This window comes from Solea solea, chromosome 4, assembly GCF_958295425.1.
Source record: "Solea solea chromosome 4, fSolSol10.1, whole genome shotgun sequence".
Classification (NCBI taxonomy): Eukaryota; Metazoa; Chordata; class Actinopteri; order Pleuronectiformes; family Soleidae; genus Solea; species Solea solea.
In genome coordinates, this window is record NC_081137.1 from 22,807,420 (window position 1) to 22,823,825 (window position 16,406).

General features: G+C 40.3%; 1 protein-coding gene across 2 annotated transcripts in view; it reads right to left on the reverse strand.

The window, feature by feature from the left end:
- stk32a (serine/threonine kinase 32A) overlaps positions 1 to 16,406 on the reverse strand; it is a 48,814-nt gene that overhangs the window by 16,538 nt on the left and 15,870 nt on the right. For both annotated transcript variants that reach the window (XM_058628093.1, XM_058628092.1), the window contains exons 6-7: positions 12,146 to 12,319; positions 2,860 to 2,897 (exon numbers count right to left, since the gene is read on the reverse strand). In XM_058628093.1, coding sequence (XP_058484076.1) covers positions 2,860 to 2,897; positions 12,146 to 12,319 — 212 coding nt within the window. The remainder of the gene's footprint in view (positions 1 to 2,859; positions 2,898 to 12,145; positions 12,320 to 16,406) is intronic.

Sequence of the window (16,406 nt, forward strand, 5' to 3'; positions counted from 1 at the left end):
TGACGGAGACTGAAATAAATTGCTCTTTTTTGAGAATTAATTACAGTTCTTCGTTGCAGGTTATAATATATTATATTATATAATATTATATAATATTGTATTATATTATTTTATATTATTATCCTTGAAAATACAATAACAATAACAATACAATTTCCCCAAATTCAAATCACTTGACAGTCTGTGTGGTTTACCGTTGTCGGTGTAAAGTAAAAGCAGTCCGTGTGCGTGCGTGTGAGTGTTGAAATGTGAGGTGCTTAGAACAATGATGCAGCAGGTTTCCTGGTATTCGTTATCTAATGTGTTTTTTACTGGGATTACCTGAACAACTGTCAACGTTTGAGCCTTGGGTTACATCACACTGCTGCATCTCTTCTATATTTGAATTTCTCTGCGCAGGAGCCTGTGTGTAACGTTTCAAAACTGAGATTTCAAAATCTCAGTTTTGAAAGGAAAAACTTTATTAAATAAATATATGAAGCAATAAATAAATAAATATTCATAATCTCATCTCATAAATCTCTTGATTTTTACCTATAAACCCCATCAATACCAACAATATGGAGACAGATGATGTGTTGTGTTAATTTCATAATAAGGGACCGTCTGCCAAAAAACACTGACGTGGAATTTGATTTTAGATATCACACCACACCACATCGCAACAGAAAAAGTAGTGCTTGAGCTGCCAAATCAAACCAAACACCACAAAACTTTGCCAATCACGATAATGAAGTCACAATATTCATGAATGGATGCTAATATTGCCTAAAAACCCCGTCTTGCTTGGATTCAAATCAGTTTCTGAATAAATTGTGCTGACACAACTGCTTACGAACACAAAGAGACACAGAGACATCGCCATGACAACATAATTTTATGTAAAACATGACATTATCTTGTAATGGAAAAGACTGTGGTTTTCAAACTCAATACGATGTAGCATCATGTAAGGATAAGCTAAACAACGGCCCTCCTGGACCATTTCTCACGACCCCTGCGGTCTTTAAAAAAGACAAAAAGCAACGTACGTGCATGGGCAAATTGTTTTTCTCCATATGAAACAACAGCCCCCGAGGGACACGGGGCAATTTCAGCTTTGCAAAATTGAAGTAGTGAGCAGATGTAAGCAGCCTGCCGGCCGCCCCCTCTCATACCTGATGTTGTTTAAGACTTCGGTCGATAAGTGTGGGGTGTACAGAATAAGTGAGGAGCAAAGAAAAAGGACAGAAAGAGAGAAAATGTCCTGTGGAAATCAGACTGAGCTGTCACTCTCCTTCTCCTTTTATTCTTTCCTCTTGATCGCAATGTCTGCTCATAACGTCACTGCTTCTTGTGGCTCCCCCCCCCACCCCCCCGTGTGCTCCCGTCTTTGTCAGCTTCAAGTCTGTAGTGACAGCCGAGCTGCTGCTATCCCACATATCCCATACTCAGCTCCCATGAGCAGCTGCCTGACGTTCTCTGAAATCTCAGGACTTTTGTGGAGGGCGTTTTGTTTTGTCGTTATGTGCACACAGTATTTGGCCAAACGTACAGTAGACACCATTGATCTGAGAGCATGTACTGTATATAAAAATATACACAGTCTTTCAGTTTGAAAAGTGAAGACCAGCCTCCGATTGTTGCTAAAATAACTCAGTTTGAATACTGAGGTGACCTCTGTGACCTTCCAGTTGCAAAATCATGAATCTCAAGGCTTCCAAAAAGTGTGTGTTCAAATATCAAATATACGTCGCTGGTTTGTTTATCCCTGTAGTGTTTTTTTTCCAGGCTGTTTTTGTGTTTGCTGCAGAAATAAATGCCATGATTTCACAAAAACCTTTTCCCGAAAGATGCAATGCATGCATGCATGTTGCAGAATTTCTTTTCGTATAATGGAGAGAAAAAAAATCAATCTATCTAACCTGTCTAAGCAAAAATATATCTACTTATCTGCAATTGTATCTATGACTTTAGTTTCGTGTGATGCATGCAATTCTTACAAGTCAAAATAGGGAAAATACAACATAGTTAAAGTGAAAAAGATAGTTGTAGTCATGACTGTGGATCTGTTTCAGAACCTGCGTATGTGTGAGAAACACTCACTTAATGTCTGTTTTCACTAAACTCAGTGTAGAGTGTACTCTCTCTCTGTAGTCTCACTTTATACCTTAAATTGAAGCAGCTAAGTGGAATTTATTCAACACCAACTGTAGTAATTGGACTGTGTGGAAAAGCCTATATATATATAACATGGCAGCAATTTACATTATTTATTTTTTTATCAGCTATTAAGTGAGATTCTATTATGGCCTGTAAATATACACTAAATGTTATGCTCACATTTAGATTGGATCTACGGGCTATTGGCACAAAGATGTACATGAACACATCATTTCCTCTGAATATATACTGCTCTTTTCATCTCTTATTGTATGTGTGTGGGTACATTCACGTCAAATTACTGCTTATTTTAAAATCTTAAAAACCTGACATGGACTTGACATTCAAGACTTGAGTGCTTGTGACTAAGGGCTCTGACAAACCTTCAACCTGTGGGATCACCGCGCCGATCACACAGATCAAAGGAGCTGCGATGCCCACAGGCAGCTTTTCACAATCGTTGGCCCGACAGACCTTGAAGCATGACGACATAAATCAACTCTCAAATATTATTATTTTCTGGATAAAAGCAGCAGAGAGACGGAGAGCAGAACTCATTTCATTTTCTGCTAAAACATTCACTCTGCTGGTGTTACAGCACTGTGACATTTTCATCTTATATTTCGTCTTAGAACTTTAAGGGTTAAATTACATCCAACGACATCATCGATATGATTTAAAAAATAAAAAAAGGGGGTGGGGTTGGGAGGGTCTTACCATGCTCATCCAGTAGTATGTTGTCAGGTTTGATGTCCCTGTGAGGGAAAACACAAACACAACATTGGGATTAGTACTGTAGGTGCATGTGATTTACAAGAGAACAAGAAAAATGCTACAGATATATTTTTTCAAAATCATTTTGATAGAACACTGACACAGATTTTTATGGATTATTCTGAAAAAAAGTCTGAATTCCGACATTTTCTTTAATCTCAGAATTCTGACTTTTTCTTTCATCTCAGAATTCTGACTTTTTCTTTCATCTCAGAATTTAATCTCAGAATTCTGACTTTAATCTCAGAATTTGGACTTCTTTTCTCAGAATTCTGAGATTAAAGTCGGAATTCTGAGATTAAAGAAAAAGTCAGAATTCTGAGAAAAAAAGTCAGAACTCTGAGATTAAAGTAAGAATTCTGAGATTAAAGTCAGAATTCTGATTTATTCTCAGAATTCATGCTGTTTTATTTATTAATTTTTTTACATGTGGCCCTAATACTCTTCCGTACACTGACATGGGGGGAATTTCTTTCCACTCTGCCTTGACTACCTGTTCTTGCATCGACTACCTTTGCCACTGTGTGGCGAGCAGATCAAACAGATCCCAGAAGAATCGCCCCGCTGAATTCCAGTCAGCAGCTTAAAATGCCAGAGTCAGGCTCAGCAGGTTTAAGAGTAATGCTGAACGATCAATCAGGTAAAAAAAGACCTAAAAGTCATTAGAAACTGACAACAGCACATCTGGTTCTGGGAAAAGCCAGCAATCAATACGAATATTATTTGGCCCAGTGTCTCAGTTTAATTTGTCAATCAGCTGTCTTTATGTAAATTTAAAAAAAATCACTGAATTATCTAAGAACGGATTCACACAGAAACTGCAGCTGTTGCTTAGTGTTGCTTTCATTTCATAGTTCCAGCATTTCTAATAAAAGGTGCTGTGTGTGTGTGTGGGGGTGTAAAATAACACGGTTATGGTCATTTCCTTATGCAGTTGTATGAATGCACAATCCAATTAAAGTGTGCGGTTTGAGAGATATGAAGGAGGCTGCTCGCTGAGACGCTAACAACCTGCTTCATTATTTAAGTACAGGAAGTTGCTCAAATGTCACTGATATCACACATTATGTCTCAAACACTTGTTTTTTTTGTCTCCAATTACGTCGCTGTTCGGTGGGCGGTATACTCTAATCTTAACACCAGGGAAGTTACTTTGCACAATTCTTTGAGAGAATGCATCACGGAATGTAAAAATCTCCAAAAAATTGGCTAAAGCAGGCCGCTCACTATTGATTGGAATCATAATCTGGGATTATATTGAGGCAGTCGGTGAATACCAGGTGTGATAAAACAAACAAACAAGTATCTAATTCATTTGAGTGGAGGGAGGGAGGGACAGACAGAGGGCGGGACAGCAGGTGAAGCTGTGGGAGCAGCAGAGAAACCTGAGAGGGGCGACAGGTGTAAGCACTTATTCCCACTGCTTCTACTCATTTGTTTTCTGTTTTTCCGAGTAGGTTTGTAGAAAGAAAAAAAGTTTCCTTTGTTCAGTTCAGTTCAGTGTAAATGAAGATTTGTACACCTTTAGAGCTACGGTCAAATGATTTATCTTGGTTTTAACAATTCAGGTCGTTTATAGTATATATAGTGAGTTTAAGATAAAAAAATATATACAGTATGTATTTAAAATCTCTTTTTGATGGCATATAAATCATAAACATGTCATCCATAAGCAGTTACTTTTAATTATCTTAAATAAAACATGTATTGGATCTGGTCTTAATATAACTCCAAGTATATACATACATCCAAGTATATACATAAATCCAAGTCAGTCAAGAGTCTTTTTCTTCCTAAAATCAGCAACTCGTAACATAATATATTATATTTATATAGCAGCGAAATCGCTCACATTTAGTTTAATTCAAAGAAACATTGTGATCTCAATCCCAGTTTTCACTGATCTTCATCTGCCCTTGACACTGACACCGCTATTGCTCTTTCATTCTCACCATAACTTAGTCTGTACCACTTAGACCATGACTTTGACAAGCACTACCCTCTCTTTTCTTTTTGGGGGGGGGTTTATATATTTATTTTTCATCAGTGCATTTTGTGAAACACGTGTGTGCGTGCGGCTGCAGAGTGAAACAGTGTCGGGTACAGAGCGTTCCCAGCTCCTCTCTGTCTCTGTTCCTGTCTCCAGAACGAATCCCCGCAGCTTTAAAAGCTCAACTGGGTGAGAGATGATATTCAATATTCAGCACCCCCTCTCAAATGTTCCATTTGTGCCTGCTGACAGGAGACATTTCACTGGGCGTCTGTGTGGTGAAGGTACAGTATTAGTGTGGGGGCATCCACTTTGAGTTTGTGAATTTAAGGGGGCCGAGTGTCGCAGCAACAGATGTTTATAGAGAAATGAGAAATTCTGACGCCGTCTAATCTTATTAAGTCTGCTGCCCTATAGAAGCGCTGCAGTTTTTAGCACATCAAAGGCCACGTCGACCTGTGTTTTTGTGCATTGTGTGTGTGTGTGTGTGTGTGTGTGTGTGTGTGTGTGTGTGTGCGCGTGTGCCACACTCTTGGGCGACAGGGACAACCTGTAGCACGGAGCTCAGCTCTCGGATGCTGTGGCAGATCAAGTGGCACAGGCTCAGGTGGGGGGGGCGAGAAAGGTCGGACATGTAAAGCTTAATTAGCTGACATTTGCCTCAAAGGCTGACGAGCAGGGGCGTGTGTGTGTGTGTGTGGCTGCTCCATAAACAAGGAAGCGTCCTTTTATTAAAGGCCACGTTGTCATTGTGGAAGCAACAGGACAAGAAAAAGCCAAGACAACTGGCTGACTGAAAGTACATAGGACTAAGCATTTAAAAAACAAACCATCAGTGCATCCCAACCTGAAACCACACAGGGCCCTTGGGTTACTAGGGTTTGGAACCTTCAAGTCTCCGACGGCAGTTGTCTTGCAACTGGCGAGACGGACGAGACGGATGGCACGTCTCCATCCTCATTCTCCAACCTGCCGCTGGAGAATGCACCCAAAGTGCATTGGGTCTCAGGCTCGCAACCTGTGATCCAAGGCCATTCATGCCAGAGTTGAGGCCCAAAGGATCTGCTATGGAACTACTGCTCGAAACATGAGCGACTGCCCATAGACCCCATCATTTAATGCAGGACGAAAACAAAACAAATAATATATAAATTAAACCTCACCATTATGTGCTCGCCGCTATATAACAAAAAAAACGTTAACTATGAAATACACGACTAAAAAAAGTCAGTAAATGTCTAGAAGTGCGCTTTGCCACTGGTGACACAGCTTTATTACCTCTGAGGCAGAAATAAACAGAAGCACCTAATGATCTATAATCCAAGACACTTGAATATATGAATATACACGTGTATGAATGACTTGCAAAAAAAAAAGGAAAAGAATATGGAGAGAGCCTGAGCAGCAATGAGGGTTTTCTAAAGTAGATTATAGGTGAAGAGGGTGAAAATCTAAAAGGGTTTTAAGGACGGACCGAGAGAGTAGAAGAGCGATAAAGAGTTATGAGACTCATGAGAGAGTGATTGGGGACCAGAAGCTGAGAAAATAAAGAGTGGGAGAAGATGCGGGGAGGCTGTGATGACACAATAAGAACGGTTGTAAAAATGTAGGGGGCTTTTCCGATTGAGGACAGGGATTAAAGGCTGGGAGAACTCGGTGCAAGTCGATCCCCTCAGCTTTTCTCTCGGATGACTGACCCTACAAGCTATTAGCAGGATCTAATGGCCTCATTACAGCCTTCCATCAGAGGCCGAGGGAAACTGAACCCCTGTACCTGCTCACATGATACTGCCGTGACACTGGAGCAGGCAAACACACCTGAGAACGGTCTCAGCCACGCAGCCACACACTCGGACCAAACAAAGAGCTCCTATGTGCCGATAAATGAACACACAAAAAGATAACGGGGCAGCGCTCGTACATTAATCACATTTGGTGATGATTCATATCGATTATCACGTTTGGTGCAAGAAACTTTAATGATTATAGAATAATGCCATGTAATCATGTTCTATTGACCATATATTCAGTGAATCGATAGTTTGAGATCTATTCTATCATTTTGATACTCCGCTGTGCATAACGCTGTTTTTCTGTTTTCTCTGTGGATTGTTCTCATCATTGATTTAGTTTTTCCCCATTGAAATTGAATTTAAAGATATGTAATTGCTGTGCTGAAATTGTTTTGTTTTTTTCGGGTGTTTTTTCTGGGGATAGATTGCCGGCAGTTTAATCAGCAGATCCATTGTATAGTCATTCTTTCTCTCCCTTCGCTTCCTCTCACTCCAGCATTGAACCAGAGAGCTTCTGTCACAAAGGAGCATGGAAAAAGCTCCAGAAGCCCAAAACACACAATGCAGTGCGTGTGCAGAAATGTAAAGAAACACAATGTGACAATTTCTCCGTAATGAATTGAAAGCCCATCTACACTCACACACTCACACACACAGGTGTATGTGTGTTAATACACATGTGTAAAGTAAAGAGTTTCTGTGTGTGTTGGGATGTTCATTCCTTATTCCCTGATTGAATGTGAATGGCTGACAAAGTCTGCTTTGACAAGTCCTCTGTCTAATTTAAGGACAGAGTGCGAAGCAGCCAGTCGGCACTAAAAAATTCCGCGCATCAGTAGCATTAAAAAATGTCAGCTCTCTGAACCCTTGCACATCTGCCTCCTAAACTCTCTATCTCTGCTTTTATCTCTTTCTTTGTGTTTCCTTTGGCTGCTCCAGTGCGCCGCCAAACATCCACCTCTCTCTCTCTCTCTCTCTCTCTCTCTCTCTCTCTCTCTCTCTCTCTCTCAGGCATGGCATGATGTGACTTAGTTACACAAGCAGTCAATAAGTGATCTTTGTGGAGCAGAGACTGAGTGGTAAACATTCACTGCGAGCTGCACTGGGTTGGGTTGGGCTGGGCTGCGGGGAGGATGCTCACTTTGCCACTTTTATGGTCGAAAATGTGCAAAAAGTGAAGGAAGCTGGCACCAGCTGGCACTTTAATCTGCATTTATGAAAAATGAGCGGATCATTTCTCCCTTCCTCCCTCCCCTTCGCCCCCTCACGGTTCTTCTTCTTTCTTCTTCTTCTACTGGAAAATAAAACATTCACACACTCCATGAATAACGAATACTGCACTTGAAGACTTGAAGAACCTGTCACCCCCTTTTGAGAAGCCGATGGAGAGTTAGAGTAACGACTTACTCTGCCGACATGCAATATGCAGCACTTTGGAATAATCCATTCAGTTTAGGGACCAGCTATGAGACGACTGTTCTTTCCACCTTCAATTAACCAGGTAGGTTAATTAACACCATATTCCCTTTTGGCGAGAAGCCGCTAGACGAACGAGAAAAGGGGGATGAAGGAGCAGATAAATAATTTTGAAGTACATAGAAGTATGCCTTCTGCTGCTCTGTTGAAGAAAGACTCAGACTGAGAAATGGGGGTTAGAGAGTGACGGGTGGGGGGGGATAAAAGTCCAGTAGGTAGATAGAATATCACAGGAGGGAGAGGAGGATGATGATACTGAGTGAAAGCTCGTGTGTGAGGGAGAGAGGCAGATGAAAAGAGATGGGAAAGAAATCAGAGCATGCAAATGAGAAGCCTTCTTGGCTGAAATAGGCTCTCGCCTCGACAACAGCTGGCTCCCATTGTTGTCGCTCATTTGAATATACATAAGATTCTGAATAAACAGGCGACAGCAAGTCCAAAACCAAAGACAAAGGGTTCCTCTGTGTTTCAGTGCGGATAAAGACGATTAAAAGAATGTGTCACAGTTACATAGTGTGGACTTATATCTACCAAATACAGATGCAGGTGCTAACGTAAATAAGAAAATGTCCTGCACAGAGTTCCTGTGCATAAAAGAGCACTCTTTAACGTTAGTGAAAATGGATGGAAACTGGCACACAAATCAGAACTGGCGGAAATGTTTTCTAAAATAAGGGATTATGTAAAAGTGGTGCAAAATGGCTCCATAGCGCCCCCGAAGGTGAAACCGGGTGGGAAAAAGCCGAAACTAAGTTGCACCAAATTTCACAAAATTTGGTGGAAACATGTCAAAGCCCAAGACGAACAAAGAAGTCCATTGAGACCATGGCCTCAACTCAACAGGAAGTCAGCCATTTTGAATTTGGGCGTCCATCTTGGCGATTTGCACGTTTTCGAAAATGAACAAACTGCTCTGAGAACTGATAATCGTTCCAATATTAAAAAAATTGGCCAATTTGTACAAGACACATGAAAGATGAGAAGTTATCAAAAGGTCTCGCAGACTCAAAATGGCGTGGCCATGGCAACCATCGGAATTTGGGGCGAATTGCGTCCATTCACCACGAAACATGAAGTGGCCTGTAACTTTACCATACGTTGACCGATCTGCTCAAAACTTAAGACGTGAGACAAGAGACCATGTGTTTCAGAAGCTTCTACCACACAGTACACTATGTAATTTCTGCTGCTGGAGGTCTCTCATTTAAAACAATACCATAGGACACCAATGGTGACATTGTGAAGCACCGTGAAATAATGGGAATTGTTGTTTTGTTTTGTTTGGTTTCCCTTCACTTTACAGATAGAGCAGCAATGGCAAATGCACAGCAAATGGCAACAACTAGTTGTGAGTCATTAGACTAACTAGAAGTACTAAATATTTCCTTCCTCACCGTGATGTTTCATACAGGAGTTTGCCCCAGACGGGAAAAGGGGATTATTAAATGGCGACCACTGTCCACCAAATAATGAATTCCTTAACCACTCAAATGGGCAGTACAATAATAGTGCGTACATGAACCACAGAGGCATTATTGACTTGTTTAGAGCACTGGATAACAATTATCTAAGTCTTTCCATTACACGGATTGCAGAAGGCACTAAAAATGCACCTGAGGATTCAGCCGGGGAGAAGTGGTGATGATGTCAGTGAGGCTTCGCTGAGTAAACGTATGCAAAACCGCTGCAACCTCTGCAACCCCTGACACCACACACACACACACGTGTCTTTCCCTGCCACATCATTGCTATTTTCTGTTTCCACTTGTTTGGAGTGACTCATCAAGTCTCTGAAGATGTCATCTAATTGACATTCATTCTGTTGTTAGTAATTCAAACCCCTCAGAGAGATGAGGGTTAAAAACACTGACGAACAAACCCCTGACTTCCACTGAAAATGATACATGACACCCACCGATGACAGTGATCGTTATCTCTCATTTGCTTTCTTAGGCTCACGTTCAGTGGCAAATATTGCTTATAACTTGTCTGATCATCATTTGTGTTACGTGACATTACATCATATATATGTATATACATCAAAGCAATAAACATAATAAAAGACCATGTAACATGATATAAAATGTATAATAAGTCTGAATCACCATGTCCCCATCCTCTCCCAATTATGACAATTACAGCAAATATACACAATGTGTTTTTCATGCAAAATCCACTTCCAATTAATCACATGGAGGAAAAATTAAATCAACTTGCATCATTCTTGATGCTCAGAGGCTCGTGTTTATCCCATGATGATGATGCCTTCACTTATTTATTTTCCATGATGGGCTGTTGTCAACTTCTTGTTGTGGTCCCCTGTGATTGCTCATAATATTATTTGCCATAGAGGGGGATAAAGTCAGAATGTTTGTCACTGAAAATAATTACCAATTATACGAAAGGAGTCTGTTGCTCTATTGCTGCTGTTTTTCCGTCGTGAATCGCTGTGAAATTTCACGCAAAAGAGAAACCTCCCATTGTAGTCATTTCAAAAGATGATAAAAGAACTTATATTTTAAAGTCCAGTTTGCCAAACACCACTGTTATTCAGGTAGGATATAATCTTAGCTTTAAAATCAAGTGCCTCGTACTGTACGCTGAGATTCCTGTCTTATACATCAACATCCACCAAAAACACCTGGCTCAATAATCAAACGCTTATATGCAATATCACCCATTCTATCTTCATATGATAGGTGAGCAATATCATAACGTTGGGTCAAAGATATTTCATGCTTCTACCTTTGAACAACTTCATATTGAGTTCAGAAAAGGACAAAAATTGGCTTTAAAAGTTTCTCATACCAACGTCTCCAGTATAATACAATAAAAAGATGCTAAACTTGTACTAATACTTCCCTTAGGTCTTTCTTTCAATGGAGATCTTGATCATTACAAAGCATATAGACTAGAATAGCTTACACACACACACACACACTGAGGTTCTTTGCGTGCCTTAACTCACACTGTCAAAGTTGTCATGTTCACATCTGAGGGAGGAAATTAGGACTTGGGATTTCCATCGAGAAGAGCTCTGCAGTTACGTTCAACTCCTCTTCCTATTTGAAGCTAATGAATTCAGATTGAAAAAGGTTTTTATTCTGTCGAAACAGATGCCCGCGTGCACATCCAGGGGCAAATCTGGCACTGAAGTAGCAACTGTAATTTATATTATTCACATCACTGTATGAACAGAGTGAATGAGAAAATTAATAATATATCCTACTTAATCCCTTTTCTTTCCTGTGGAAATAAAAGACGAGAGCAAGTGGTTTCATTTAAGGTAAATGGTATAATTTATTAGTTAGTTAGTTTTAATCATACTTAATATTCTATTATTAAATAAAAGCCTTCATTTTTTGTTCTTTTGGTTCATTCACTGACTTATGGCTTCACATGGGGAAGTGTTGCACCTGATATTAATAAATCCATTATTTAAGAAGCCATGACAATCTCACACGTGACAAGGAACTCAAATTTTAGATCCCTTTGAATACTTAAGCAAGTGTATAATATTTACTATGAGAGACTTCTGCTCTAGTTTAGTTTTTCCCTGCATTGCGCCTGGATTCATTAAGTAGATTATGAGTTATGAGTAAGGAACTGGAGACTTCAGGACAACTTTCCTTTCACTCTGTGTATTTTCTAACTGGCAGTGACTGTATCGTGGATATGTGAGCTCTCTCCCTAAAGCACTCAACTTGAAGTAATAGAACTGGGCGGCAGCCATGTCTTTGTTGGCTTTAAAAGTGTGTGGGTCTGCAATCGTCAAAGATATTTGTCTGCCTAAAAAGCACTTAACCTGCATTTAACAAATTAAACTAGACTGAATTGGTGCATTTCACAATGACCGTCGTCTGTTCTGTCAGGTGTGACCTTCATGTCGAGGCACCTTGAACTTTCTGCACAGCGGTGGGTGGACGTGGACAGCCACTGGGCTGCTGTTGAATAGGAAGATATATCTCACCTGTGTATGATGCGCTTCGAGCGGAGGTAACCGAGAGCCAACGCCAGCTCACAGATGTAGAGTTTGACCGTGCTCTCTGAGAAGTGAACGTTCTGCTGCAGGTGGTAGCGCAGGTCTCCGCCCAGGAGCAAATCCACCACCATAAACATGTCCTCCTCATCCTGGAAGGAATACCTGCAGCGGGAGGGTGAGTGGACAGAGGGACAATGAAAGGGAGTTTAAGAGATGCACACATTATATTTAGATACTGATCATGTGTATATCACATCACTTTGTTTGTAGCTTATAGCTCAAATTAAAGGGGTATAGTCTGGTCTAGAGGGTTATTGTCTGGACTAGAAGGGTTATAGTCTGGACTAGAAGGGTTATAGTCTTGAATAGAGGGTTATATTCTGGAATAGAGGGTTATAGTCTGGCCTCGAGGGGTATAGTCTTGCCTAGATGGGTATAGTCTGGACTAGAGGGTTATAGTCTGGCCTAGAAAGGTATATTCTGGGCTAGAGGGTTATAGTCTGGCCTACAGGATTATATTCTGGCCTAGAAAGTTTATAGTCTGGCCTAGAGGGTTATAGTCTGTCCTTAAAGGGTTATAGTCTGGCCTAGAGGATTATAGTCTGGCCTTGAAGGGTATAGTCTGGCCTAGAAGGGTTATAGTCTGGCCTAGAATGGTTATAGTCTGACCTAGAAGGATATAGTCTGGACTAGAGGGGTTATAGTCTAGCCTAGAATGGTGTAGTCTGGCCTAGAACGGTGTAGTCTGGCCTAGAGGGGTATAGTCTGGCCTAGAACGATGTAGTCTGGCCTAGAGGGGTATAGTCTGGCCTAAAACGGTGTAGTCTGGCCTGATTAAGTATCGTCTGCTGAAATTGTTCTGCATCTGTTGACATCTGTAGCAGAAAAAGTGTCCAATTGGAACAAAATTCTCTTTCATGCTCTATAAATGTTATTTTTTTTGTAGATGTGTGTATCAGTATTAGTGTGTGAGGTGTGTTCCGCTGTGGTCATCTATTCATGGAAAGCATGCAGCTCACCGTTCCATCAATTAAGACGCAGTTGCACAAATCATCATTGCCTTTACGTGCTGAGCGACCCCCCCCCCCCCCCCCCCACAACAACCACCACCACCATGAGACTCACACACAAAACGATGAACTAATTAGTTTCTCTCTCACAAGAGGCTTATTTATGCAAAAATCCGATGAAAAACAAATTGCTTCAGCCAAGATTTCCTGGCATTGACTCTGAAATGCAACATCGCCCATAAATGAGGACACTGAGCACCTACCAAGCATAAAAAGTACATTCCTGACTTAAAGCGAGAGTTGCTATCATCAACAGTGGGTTTTTAACTATGTCTAAAGGTATTAATCTTGGCTCAAAATCAATACACACTGACTGAGGGTAGGGTAGCTTGTTTGTTTGTTTTGTGCCACATTGGTGAACTCCTTTCCTTGGGGCTCTTCTTCTCAGTGCTGTTCTGCAATGGGATGGATGGGGATTGATTGAGCCGGCTCCAACCTGTCTGCTCAGGCTCAGATAATGCTGAGACCACTTAACTCCTGATTGCCTCCAAGTGTGGAAAGACTATCGCTGTGATACCTGTCCTGAAGGTGCACGCATTGCAGATGCCATAAAGAGCCACATGGAGACGCAGCATAAGTGCGAAATACTGAATCACGGTCGGCTTCAACCTCCGTGTTTGACATAAAATTAGCAAAAACAGTTCTCTACTGATGAATATAAAGAAAATATTTAATGGAAAACCTTTTTGAACATGTATGCGTGAGGGAAATGGAATAAGATTTGTGTCAATATTTTCAAACAACACTTTTCACGCATCAAACACTTTTTAAGAAGCAACAAAAATAAAGATTTAATTTGTTCCTTGCACCGTGGTTTTTCGTTTGTGGGCGGGCCTTAGGAAGCTGCCTGCTGATTGGCTACTGAGTAACCCACAAAGAACAAACCAGGGAGCACAAAGAAAAAGTGTTTTTTCAAACAATAAAATATAATAATATGTTTGAAAATATTGACACAAATCTAATTCCTATAGAGGGACGGCATAGTAGTGTACCAAATTCAGTTCAAACTGAAATTATAGGAGACGCCCACATTTAAGTAAAATTGTGTGTCATTATACAGGATGTACAGGATACAAGTGTGTGCGTTAATTTACACCGTATATCTGTATATATGTAGACGAGCTTCATTAACTACAATTTAACAATTTCATTTTTCTTTTACGTTATATGTTAAATCCTATCCACTCGAGCATTTTTATGCAAAAGATGATCCCATAAGCCTCATGAAAAAGGAGTCACCATATTACTGAGATTAGTACACTTCCATGGAAAAGTCTACAGAGAATTGAATCTGAAAAAATATCAAAGTTCCAGCTGCTGCTGCTGCTGCTGCTGCCATTAGATGTAAGTGCGTGAAAGCTGAAGCGACAGAGTGGATCAGTGTGAGTGTGTGTGTGTGTGTGTGAGTCTGGTACAACAACGATCTAACTATTCACATTAACAACTTTGTTACAGGATTTCTGTTGTTTTTTTTCAAGCCAACCCAAAACTGACCAAGTGCATAGAATCTTAAGTTTTAGAGCTTTCATTTTCACAAAATTTATATTGGGAAATACTACTAAGTCAGGGGGGAAATAGGGTTAAGGCATGAAGCAGGAAACAGGAAACAAAAACTGATTATTGGGAATCCAAGATTGCAAAAAAGTGTAAAATATTCATAACCCAAAATATGATAACCAAAAAATAACAGCAAGGCTGGCGGAAAAACTGTAAACCAAGACCAAGACATCAAGTTGACCTATAGAGCACAGTCTGTGTTTGCTGGACGGAATCCATTTCACTCCAAGTCTATTAATCTTTTGATTAAGTGTCTCAGGTCCTCATTCTCTCTCTCCTCTTCTCTTCTCTCTCTGAGTCTCACTCTATCGCTGCACGTCAGTCCAGGACAGTGTGTGTTTGTGGCATTTTGTGTAAACGCCTCTTTACATAAAACAGTTAAAGATGGTAAAGAATCTAAAGACATGCTGTCAGAAACCAAATGATACTTGATTTTTTCTTTTTCTTGGCACAGAAACATTGTCTTCTTTACAATAGCCAGCTGCTTATTTATGTATTTATTCATTTCATTTGCTAGGCTACAAAATGCATTCAGTAACAATTTATTGACTTAAAGAAGAAAAAGTCATTTCATTATTATTATTTATTCATTTTATTATGTAATCTTTATTATTAGCATCACCTTTTTAATTGTATTGTTTTGATTTATTACATTTAGTTGCATTTTTCTGTTGCCAGTTGATCCTAAACATTGGTACCATGGTCCTGGGGACCTGATGCCCTGCTTCTTTTTAGATGTTTCCCCAGAAGGAGACAGAGAGACCATGTACTAAAGTAAAGCAAAAATGTACTTAAATGATTGAGACCAACATAAACTTAATCGTGTGTGTCTCTCTCGCTGTTAAATATGTTGATTACTACTTGTGTTCAATTTGCTAATATATCATTACTGTACTATTTTGTTGCTTAACTTTGATGCACAGTTGCTTCAGGCCATTCCAAATGTTGTCACCTTCCAAATTGAAACCCCCCCCCATGACTTGGTTATAAAAAAAAAAGAAAAAGAAAATGTCATTACAGCCTTTTAGTAACTGGAAATTAGCATACGTCGTATCATAAGAGAGATGTATTTCTGGGTTGACTATGCAGTCAGTTAACAGTGCATTTGAGACCTGTGTGAAACCACTTTTATTGAGCAGATAACCCGCTGTCATGCTCAGATGCCGCTCCTCCTCCACTGTTTTCTGCCCCATAACTATTTGTTTCAGAAAGCAAAAAAAGGTAAAAACAAAAACCAAAGTGCTTAGTTTAGCCCCCCAAATCAATGACTTGTTCGTGTCTTGGAAAGCAAACAGGACTGACTGCCTCGCTGCAATCTCTCACATGGTTGGTCGCAGACAGAGCTGCCATAAACAGTGTTGACAGCCTCGTTGTGCACACGCAGTACAATCTAATTACTGTACAGCCAGCGTCCACCAGACGTGCTGCACATGCACCGCCACACAGAAGCCTGTCGTATGAGATTATACAGCCACGGAATCTTAAGTACAAGCCTACAAATCATTGATTTGGTGATATATCGTCGTCCCTCCTCGTGCAACATGATAATCGATACGCCGGGGCAAATATCAATACTTTAATTAATAAATGAAGGCGTTCCAAAGCTTTTAACTTCTCACGTT